Raw genomic sequence first — 11,700 nt, 5'->3', positions numbered from 1 at the left:
ATATGAGTTTGGCTCATTTTAATAATAGAGTAAGTAGCTTAGAGTATGGAATGTGGGGCTACAACTTATATTTTTTTAAATGAAAAAGATTTCATTAATAGAGCAATTAAACTTGCAGAAGTTACAGAAACAGAAATTTCCTCGGATGGATACTCACCAACCCATGTCCTAGAGCCAACAAAATGAGATAGTCTAGCTAAATTGTGAGCCTGAGAATTACAACTACGGCTATGGTACAATAAAGAAGCAAATTTAAAATAGCTTAGGCACGCCTTAATGTCCACAATCAGAGTCCAGGGCAACCAGCTTGGAGAAGCCATTTACACAATCCACCACCACCTTTGCATCCGATTTGATCACTATCTTTTCCAGATTAAGGTCTTTGGCCAGAGATAAACCCCACCTCATTGCCATAGCTTTACCCACAGCAACCTCCACTTGCACATTTTCTCTTCTGCACGCAGCTAAAGATAAAATCTGGTTGTGATCTTTGATGATGCACCCCATGGTCATGAAACCTTCATCAGAAAATCTAGCATCCACATGTATGGAATGGACATCCAAGTTGCTTGTGTCAGAAGCTAGCCTAAGCCTTTCTTCCCCCTTCTTGAAAAAATTCCACTTGTTGAAATCCATGACACTCTCCAAAGCCTCCTCTGCTACCTTAATTGGAGAAGAATCCTTAGCTTGATACAATTTTTGATTTCTCCCTAGCCAAATCTTGTAGACAATGTTGCAGATAATTTGGGAACTCAGAACATCACCACAGGATAAAATACTTAACAGCCAGTCATTAAAATCCAAGTCTACAGGGGTTCTATAGCACATAACAGATGAAAAAAAGAGTAGTCCTAGAAAAAGCACAATCCATGAACAAGTGTTTGACAATCTCAACATCTTTATTGTAGAAAGAGCATATAGAATCTAAATTGATACTTTTCTTCAACAAATTGTGTTTGGTGGGCAGAATGTTCTTGGCAGCTTTCCATAGGAAATTCCTTACTCTTACATGCACAGGGGCTTTCCAGATAGATTTCCATAATTTCTTACAAGGTGGACTTGAAGGTCCAGGGGCTTTAACATCTTTGATTTGCAAAGAGAGGTGATAGGCCGATCTCACAGAATATTCACCACTTTTCTCAAAATGCCAAATTCTTTTGTCCATCATATGGCTTCTTGACAAAGGAATGCTGACAATTTGGGTTGCTTCATCATGATCAAAAGCTTGAAAAACTAAATCTCTATTCCACATCCTCAGGTCTTCATCAATGAGAGCTGCAACCTTACAATCTTCATCCAGACTTCTCCTTTGAAATTTGACTTTGAAGTCATGATTCAATGCCAACCATCCATCCTTAAAGACTTGAGCTTGCTTGCCATCACCTATTATCCATCTAACTCCTTTCTGGACCAGGTCTTGAGCACTTAAAATGCCTCTCCAAGCAAAGCTTGGCGCAAATCCACTGCAACTTTTGTCTACTGATTCTAGGATAGTACCTGCCCTTTAGAACCCTTCCAACAAGAGAGTTCTCACCATTCAACAATCTCCAGTACTGTTTCCCAAGGAGACTCTTGTTAAAATCACTAATGCCTATGAAGCCCATTCCTCCACTACTCTTTGACTTAGCCATTTTCTCCCAGCTCACCGAATGAACTTTCCTCTCAGGGCTACGACTTACATAGTTACATTACAATGCTATTATATTTATATAAAGCTATGAACAAGTTTTTTCCACCGTGTAAGCATGGGCATTTAATATGGTTCATATTAGTTTTTAGTCAACTTAGTCTTTAACTGTTTATAAATTTTGTTTTCTTAAAAGTAATGGGGGTGGGGGTGGCGGTGGCCTTTCCCAGCCCCTACCTGACTTCGCCATTGAATATCATTATATCATTAGTCTTAGAATGTTTTTAAATTATAAATTATAGTTTGTATATGAATTATGTATAATTATTAATTAAAAATATTTTTTTTCAAAAGAAATAGAATTTAAGTTGATATATCATTTTTAGTAATTTTTAATAATCTTGGTCACTCTTTAGTGATAAGTGATCACATAGAAATTAAATTTTACTAACCTAAGAAAATTTAAGTGACACGGGACACAATCAGTTATATGCTAGAAAAAATTATAAATATATCTTTTAATGAGATAATTATTGACTTATGGACAAATTGTGTCTAAGCTCTAAATCTTCCATGCCTAAATTTTTCATTAACTTTAATTTCATTTTAAATAGATAATTTAAGATACAAATGCTTTTACCCGTGCATCAATAATTGTTCCAATCGCAAATGGTACTATTGTACAAATTTTGCTTTAATAATTTTTATAAAACTTTGATTTTGAAAAATATTTTTGAAATTGACTTTTGGGACTAGTTTACTCAACCATATAGAAACTATTCTACATCCATATTCTACCTAACATTTGCCTCTAACAGAACCGGCTCCGTGGGTGTGTAAGGAGAGTCATCGTAGGGCAATTTCTCATTGCATTCTTACTATTTTTTTCAGACCCGACACAAAAATACTAAATTGTCCCCGGCTTTTGGAGATATATTTTTGGATGCACCAAATTCTATTTTTTGTTTATTTTAGTTTGAAAATACATATCCAAAAGGATAATGATCGCTACAATCATTATATTAATGTCATTTATTATTTTATTTTCACAATCATTATATTAATGCCATTTATCATGATTGCTGCATTTATCCAAATATGTTGACGTGGCATGCCACGTGGCTAAAATCAACTTGGTACTTCAGCTCATAAAATTGCGTAATTAGTCTGGAGTTAAAATCGTAGCTAATTTCTAGCAAAATTTATGATTCTGAAAAATATAATTTGTTTATATTAATATGGGAGAAAGAGAGATTTCACGTGGTTATTCATAATTTAGAACAATTTAAACAAATTTTCACATGTATGTAACTTGGTTCTTTATATTAGAGAATATGAAGTAGGGAGAACATTACTTTTAAGACGAAAAAACGTGAATAAGTAAATAAGACAACGGAATTGGAAACCACAGTTTTTACCTGAAGATTTTATCTTAAGCAGCACCACCTTCTGTTACATTTCCTATTATTTTTCGGTCAAAGATTTCAATCCAGTATCCATCGGGATCCTTAATAAATACTACCTTTTCATTTTCCTTGCGAAAATAAATTAAAAAGTTCAATGAAACATAAGGAGTGGCCTGATTGAATCAGCCGAATTCAGACATTTGCCAAGAACCTTAAGTATTTGTATACAAGTTAATTTCTCCAAAATAGCAGCTAGCAAGTGAGAGTCAGACTATCAAAAAGTCGTGCGATTGTGATTCTATGACAGATGATTATAAATTTATAATCGTGTTATTTAATTAGACAACCTACCACAGCTGCTATGTTTTTGAATGCATCTGATCCCTTGTGCTTCATAGTTTTAAAAAAAACTCCCCTCCTTCCATTCCTCTATGAAGGAAAGGGTTTTTTCTTATCAAGGTGGTTAAGGTCAAAGAATTTGTTGGAAATCCACCAAAATCTATGATGAATTTCTACGAATCTTGATGAACAAGATTGATATCACCACACAATAACGATGAACAATATAAAAGAAACAAAGACAATGATTTTCTACAGAGTTTCTGATAGAGGAAGAATTATGATTAAATAAATACTTTAGATATTAATTTTAGAAAGAGAATTTATATTAGTTGTTATTTGGAATGTTATTGAATTGGGCTTTTACTAGTATTTGGGCGTTTAAGTTTACTACCCATTAGAAGTATTATATATTGTAGTCTCATTGAGACATTAGGTATCAATGAATCAAATGTTATCTTTTATTCTCTATTTCCTTAGTTTGCTTTTATTGTCTTTCTAGATTTGTAGTTGTTTTCTTAGTTTGTTAGGATTCTTGAATTAGCATCCTATCAATTGATGCTTTCATTCTTGAACATCAATACCTCCCATGGCACATCCATATCATCATTCATACACCCCATATACACTCCATACATTTCATATCAACAACAACACATAATTTCTATTTCACCTCACCAATCATCTTCCACCTTCCATGAACATTCAAGTTACCATGGTCACCAACCTCAATCTCAAGATTTCTATTCACAACTAGAAAACCTAAAACAATATTTAATTGAAACTCATGAAATAAAAAAAAATCTAGAGAAGAGTTGATGGAACAGATTGAAAATTTGAGTCTTTGTCTCAAAGCAACACAACAAAATCTATACAAACCACAACCAAGACAACCTAATTTGCATGGAACACAACAAAAATTGAAAACAAATTATGTGGTTAAGAGAGCTACAGAAGACAAAGAAGAAGAAATTGATGAAGAAACAAAGACAACTCAAACTTCTTCTCCTCCAGCGAAGCTATCGGATTTGATACTGCCTCCAGCGACATCTCCAGCACCGTCTTCGACATTATTACCAGAACCACCGATCCGCCACCATTCCAACAAACAAAAGATGAATCCTGGAAGTCTAAAGAGGTATATTCTTTCCTTGACAACACTTTAAACCATACATAAGTTATTGTTGAGGAAAACCCAGAAAAAAATCAGCAAAATTTTCAGCTCCGCCACATTTGTCTCCATCATCAAAACAACCAAAAAAATAAAGTTTCATATTTATCGTTGATTCCGTTCTTTTTGTCCTTTCCAAAACCACCAGATTTCATCTTTGTTACAACTTCAACCACCAAAATTTTGTTAAGAAGCACCCATAATACAAAACACCTTAATTTCAAAATTTCTTTGGACTTTCAACTATTATATGTTACTGTGTTAAAAAATCTTGTTGTGAGTCTTGTTCTTCATCACCTTAATACTACTCACAATATCCGTATCTTACAATATGAGAGTAACAAAGATTCCGAACACAATGAACATGATGGTTTTCTGCCAACATTTTGCATTGATCAAAACTATGATGCATCACATGTTAGTGATTTTAGTATCATCAATGTATTTTGGTAGTAATGTGATTTACTATTGGCCAATGCAATTATGCGTTAAGTTTGAAACGAGTTAGGGTAGTGCGGAGTGCACGCTCGTCGAGCCAAACGTGTAACTGAATACGAATAATAGAAACGAAGTTCCGAGGGGCGTAGCCCCTGGCGGGGTGCGGGGCAGCGCCCCGTCGGGGTCCAAGGGGCAGCGTCCTGCCGGGGTCCAAGGGGCAACGCCCCTGGATGGGGTCCCGCTGCCAGGTCAGCGGGCAGGGTGCGGGGCAGCGCCCCGTTCGAAAAATTCGTTTGAATAGTTGTACCCTTTTCCAACAGACATGACCGTTTTCTATTTCCGAACAGGTGTGTCTGTTCATTTTCTGTTATTGGTCTCCTGTATAAGGAGTCATTCGACCTCGATTTTGGGATACAAAATATACTTCCTCTCTACATTCTGATCTATTATCTATTGTTAGAAAACAGATTGTTCTTCGATAATTATTCCCGCAAAGATTTCGTAAACCCAGACAAGAATAGGGTCGAAATACTTTGTTCGGAAAGTGAACGAACACGATTCTTCGAAGATATCCAGGATTATCATACCGAATTTTCTAACATCACATGGTCCTAATCTCGCCATGCACCCACCTTATCAACAAATGATCAATTTCATGGCTTCCACGCACCTGTTGTACGTCAGTCAGCGGGCTATCACGTGCCTAGAATGGGTCAAGATCCTCTCCATTTTTCTCTCTCTCCATTTACTCCATTACTATACTTTTATGTGTAAACAACACGCATATCGAAGACATGTGACATATATATAATGATTATTTAATTTTATACACCTAAAACTATAGTAATGGAGTTTTCCATTTCTTTTAAGGAAATGGAGAGGATCCACACCCGCCTAGAATGCACATCAGCTACCACACTCTCCTACACTGCAAAAAGATTCTTCCTTATCCCCTAAGATTTCATCTCCTCCATTTATTTTTCCTCATCTTTCTGACTTACATCAACAGAAAAAAAAATTAAAATAACCATGTTTGATAAAAAATATACAAGAAAAACCATGGTTTCAGGTAAATTACCAAACTGTCTAGGTTTGGGACTGACAGGAAGTGAATGCGCCAGGCCATTTGGCGCATATATACCCAAGTAGCCAAACCATTTGGCGTAAACATGAAAAAAAATTAGGGCAAATGGGAGTAGCCAATCCAATTGGCGCATGCACTCCATTAACAACACATAGGCGCCATTTGATTTGGCTACTATGTGTTGTATCTTTTTTTTTTTAAATTTTAGGGTTTCCGGTATTTTCGCACACCGGTTCGGGCATATATCTGATAAATCGATTCCGGAAAGGGTCTGAAAAATCGTTTTTGGAAAAACAGAAGAATATGTCTGAATAATGTTTGCCTTGGCAATTTCGGTTATTCACTAAAGCACAATTTATTGATGAAAAACGGAGGCAAGGTTACAAGAGGCGGTAAGCGAAACTGATACGTTGCATTAAAAAAAAATACAGATTATACTAAACTTGCGACGTTGTCGAGCCACGATTAGGGCATCTTTTGATATTGTGCCCCACCTGACGGCAAATGCTGCATTTTCGTTCCATTTTGTCGCGGACGTCCATTTCGGTTCTAATTCGTGTACTATTGGGACGCCCCTTTTTCTTTCGCCGCATTGCGTCGTTGTGCCAAACTACCTCTCCATCATACTCAGGCCAGTAATCCTCCTTGGCCACCACAGGAAACGCAACACTGTAAACTCTGAGCAATGTCTGAGTCTTGTAAATCGGAGACAGTAGTGATATAGCGTCGCGGTGGGCATACGCACATGCAGCTATGACGTGTGAGCAAGGCATACGAAAAGCTTGAAACCTTCCACAGTCGCACCAATCTTCGTCAAGCAGAACCCTATATTGTTGCCTTGGCAGCCCTTCATTGTGGTCAATTGTCTCGCGCACACTGAACGTGCGATTGAATCGGTCGAAAGAAGTCACCTGATGAGTGTTCGCTTTTGCCGATTGTTGTTGCATAAATTTCATGCAACTATCGCTTAATAGTTGACCAGCTTGCCTAACATCACCCCATCTCCTGCCTCTTGTTGAGAAGAGTGAAGCCATCCTAAAGTATGTGGCTTCCACAAGTGCTGTGATTGGAAGGTTGCGGATGCCTTTGAAAACGCCATTCATGGATTCCACAAGATTAGTTGTCATGTGGCCCCATCGCACGCCATTGTCGTATGCCCTTGTCCATTTGTCCCTGGAGAGATTATCTACCCAAGTACCTGCCTCTGGATTTGTCATTACAATCTCACTCCTATAATGCTGGAACGTGGGTTGGGTCAATGCATAACCAGCATTGACTAGGGCCTTTCTTAGATGTCTGTCCTTGATCTCCCGCATGAAGTTTTGGGCGATGTGGCGAATACAATAGACGTGTTTTGAAGGGGGGTCATGCCATCCGTTCGCTGGATTATTGTAAGCACTCTCTATGGAAGCGTGCCTATCAGAGATTAAACATATGTCAGGCTGGGGAGCAACATGTTCTCGGAGGTTCCTTAGAAAGAAACTCCAAGCCGCCGCAGTTTCACCTTCGACGATAGCAAACGCCCATGGAAATATGTTGTTGTTCCCGTCTTGTGCAACCGCCATGAGCATGGTTCCTTTGTATTTGCCGTATAACCATGTCCCATCAATTTGAAGTATGGGTTTACAGTGTGCAAAACCTCGGACGCAAGGTTTGAACGCCCAAAAAAGCCGATGGAATATTCCGTTTCCTTGGACAGGGTTTCCATCCGGTGCATGCGCGGGCAGTGTCTCTAGAATAGTAACAGTGCCAGGTGCGTAACTGTGTAGCGCATTGAGGTATCGGGGAAGAATTTTGTATGACTCCTCCCAGTTGCCGTAGACTGTCTCAATTGCCTTTGTTTTTGCAACCCACGCCTTTCTGTAAGATGGAGTGTAGTTGAAGGTTGTAACAATGTGTGATATTATATTTTTAACCTTCAGAGACGGATCAGAGCTTATGAGAGGCAAGATCTCCTGACATATAAGATCGGCACTGAGTTTTGTATGATCCTGGGAATTGTTAGGGTTGACACACGTGTGTTTCTGCGTAATCGACCCTATTTTCCATGCATTACTTCTCTTCCTATAAGAGGCCAACAGTCTGAACCCGCACTCTGGATTTTTACAAGTGATTACATACCGTTCCAGGTTTGAACGGTCTACCTCAAAATCAACGTTGTTCGCCATGTGCCATTTTTTTATTCTTCTCAGACATGCCTCCTTAGAAGGAAACTTGTCTCCTTCCTTTAATTCTTCGTCATTTTGTATGTAGGGTGTGAAAAAGATGTCGGATGATGGTTCGTCACCTTGGAGGTTCAAGTTACTCATATGTGCTCGACTGTGAGTATGAGCCTAGAGCTCAGGATGCAGAAATCTGGACGACAAAGTGCTGCTTAATCTGGTACAACATAATAGAAATGCATCAAAGTGACCGGGTGATGCTTCAATTTGGGATGCGCCAACGGATACCCGACCCTCCTGTTGACTTGGGAGTGTGGCACCTAAGAAGAGTGAACCATCAATGGACACACCAAAACTGGAAGAATTTTGCACCCGAGCATCGCCAAATGTGGAAGAACCGTCGGCAGTATGTCCTAAACTTCCCCGTTAGTGACCATGAAATGAAACCGTCTCCTGCGTACATGAGTTGGTATCGTACAGCCACAACCCCTAACCTGTTTCTTGCAGCTCCATTCTATTTGAATGATCCCCGTGCACAGAACTACATCTTGCCACAACAACAGCAACCAGAAGAAGAACCACAACAACAACAACAAGAACAACAACAACTCCGGCAACAACAACGACTTCAGCAACGACAGCAACAAAGCCTGCAACAACGCCAACAACAACTCCTACAACAGCAACGACAACAACAACTCCAGGAACAACAACAACCCCAGCAACAACAACAAAATATTTTCAGTACTCCATCCCGTTCCGCACGCAACATCCGCCAATCGAATATGTTCCAATCCCAATCTCAACCATTACAAGGGAATGAAGACCGCCATCCTTCCTCGGACCAATATCAGACCCATTCACAACCATTCGGATTTGCAACATTTGTTGGGTCCTCTAGGGGATTCGGCCAAAACCTAACTCCCGGTTCATCTAGCCTTCACCTTAGTCCCGACGATGGTCCTCATGGTGAATCCTCTTACCGTGGCGCCCCCTCCGGCTACGCAACACCTACAAACCAATTCGGCTTTAACCAAGGTAGTTCTAGTGCTGCGGGATGCTATGAACCGGAGGTCTTTTCCCACCCCACTCCACCACCACGAATAAACACATTTGAGGGAATGGGTAGCCGACTTTACAACAGCGGTTTTCCGGATAATTATGGGGGCGTCGACGAATTCATAGACAGCGATCCACGCGACATCCCAGTACCAGCCCCCGTGACACAAACCCAACAAGAAGCACAAAGGGGCAGGGGTAGGGGTAGAGCTAGGGCAAGAGGCGGTGTCAATATTCGCGGCGGAATCAACGATCGCGGTAAACGTCCAATTATAAGACCAGGTTGCGGAACGGATGGCTATCTTGGTGATGGACGTCATTGATCATGTTGTTGTATTTTTCATTAATCTTTGGTATCGTTTCTGAAATTAATTGTAACCTATGTTTAGTTTTTAAATTATGTTGTAATCGATGTTTAGTTCTTAAATTATATTTTAATCGATGTTACAATTTTGATTTTCGTTTCCTGCATTACATTTATAAGGCAAAAAAAATATTTTTCAATTTTAATTCTGTAAATATCGTAACAAATAAAATAAATTTTTTTTTTAAGTTTAATATATTCAACTAAAATGAAATAAAAAAAATTGAAAAAAAAAAAATTAAAAAAAAAAAGCCCTAGAACTAAGGCGCCAAATGGTTTGGCTTCTAGGGAAAAAACCCTAGACTTATGCGCCATTCCATTTGGCGCAAACCTTTAGGATTTTAGGGCATGCCATTTCATTTGGCGCATGCTCCTACAATTTACACTAATACGCCATTTCGTTTGGCGCATTCAGTATTCTGATATCCCAAACCTAGACAGTTTGGTAAATACCCTGAAAACATGGTTTTTTTCGTATTTTTTTTAACAAACATGGTTATTTAAATTTTTTTTTCAAAACCCTTCAATCAAAAATTTCCATCCACCCTATTAACCGCACCCGTTTTTCACGCAATCACTAATAGCCCCTCTAGTTTTCCAATGAAGAGCTTTGATGAAAGAAAGAAAATGATAAAATATCAAATGTGTAATCCTACAAAGATTTGATCTTCAATTGCTACCATTGTTGCTAGTCCTAACTTAGGTCACTTGGTATGGGATTATGGGTACACAAGCTTGTGATGAAGAAGGAGTTCAGAGGTAATGTTAGAGTTTCCAATTCAATGGTAGAGGTGTATGCTCGGTATGGGTGCATAAATATTGCTCGTCATGTGTTTGATAGAATGATTCAACGAGCTTTGGTATCATGGAATTCAATCATTGTTGGTTCTTCTCAAAATGAAATTGTATATGAGGCTCTGAGTTTCTTCCATTCGATGAAGAAAGAAGGATTTGAGCCTTTCATGAAGCCTGAAGATTATCAGTATTTTGGGGCTTTGTCGAATGAAGAAAATGAAGAGGAACTGACTTCGAGTTCTTCCTTTTCGCGATTAAAGGATTCTCTTAAGGAGGTGTGTAGTTTCGATGATTTCAAGCAGCGAATGAGTGTTTATTTGAATCTTGGACCTTGTGAAGAGATCTTCCATGTCATGAATCAAGTTACCAAGACAATTGATGAAGGAAGGCTAAATATGAAGGCTCATTGCCCAACAGTAACAGATTTTGGGTTGAAATTATGTGTTATAATCCAAGTTAGTTGCGAATGGGACTATATATAATTTTCGGTGGGGACTCTTTAGTGTCTAATGGGGATGGAGAGTCTGAACAAGATGATATACTTCTAAAAATGGTCATTGACAAACTAATTTTTACACATGACGGTTTAGCAAAAGCATATGCTTATAACAAGATGGTTGAAGAAGTTTATAAGTCTAGTTACTATGAGAATTTGGGGAATGTGATTTTGAAGAGAATGTTGCTGCTTGTGCTTATCCTTGATAAAGCTAAATGTCAATGTTGCCTTCCTATTACAAGTTCAGCTACATTTCTTCATGTAGCCACTGATACTGTAATAAGAAGAATTTTTTAGTTATGTCTTGTTGCATCAATTCTTAAAGAGTTGGCATACAAGGAAATTATCATTAGATATATTTTTACTAGTGTTTTTGATATAGCCTATCTGGGAGCAGCTTCACTTCACAAATTTCACCATGCTTTGATCAATCATTATGGCTTAATTGATAGTGTGTTTAGTGTTGATGTGTTGTCTCACTCAAATGCTGTCAAAATTAAACCTTGTAACTTGATGAGTGGCTTCCAAGGAATTACAATGATTTGCTACCAAGAGAAGACACATGTTTAGTATACTATTTATGATGAGATGGAATGGTTGGTAGCTTGAATTGGAGATATTTTTGAGGTGATGTCTACATTTAAGATCCTCTGAAGAAGAGTTGGGTCACATTTCAAACAAGGGTGACCTCTTATTTACATAAGGGGAAGCAAGGACATTCATTTTGGTAGATGCCATAAATGTTTTGTTTTTGAAGTT

General features: G+C 38.4%; 1 protein-coding gene across 1 annotated transcript; it reads right to left on the bottom strand.

Annotated features, from left to right (window-relative positions):
- Positions 1-273: 273 nt before the first annotated feature.
- Positions 274-1,631, bottom strand: LOC131658676 (uncharacterized). The gene is made up of 3 exons (XM_058927944.1): positions 1,498-1,631; positions 1,010-1,307; positions 274-897 (listed from the first exon to the last, which is right to left on the bottom strand). The coding sequence occupies exons 1-3, from the start codon at positions 1,629-1,631 to the stop codon at positions 274-276; spliced, it is 1,056 nt and encodes a 351-aa protein (XP_058783927.1).
- Positions 1,632-11,700: the final 10,069 nt, after the last annotated feature.

Source organism: Vicia villosa, linkage group LG3 (assembly GCF_029867415.1).
Source record: "Vicia villosa cultivar HV-30 ecotype Madison, WI linkage group LG3, Vvil1.0, whole genome shotgun sequence".
Taxonomy (NCBI): Eukaryota; Viridiplantae; Streptophyta; class Magnoliopsida; order Fabales; family Fabaceae; genus Vicia; species Vicia villosa.
The sequence above is the reverse complement of the archived record's forward strand: the minus strand, read 5'-3'. Positions and strand labels throughout refer to the sequence as shown.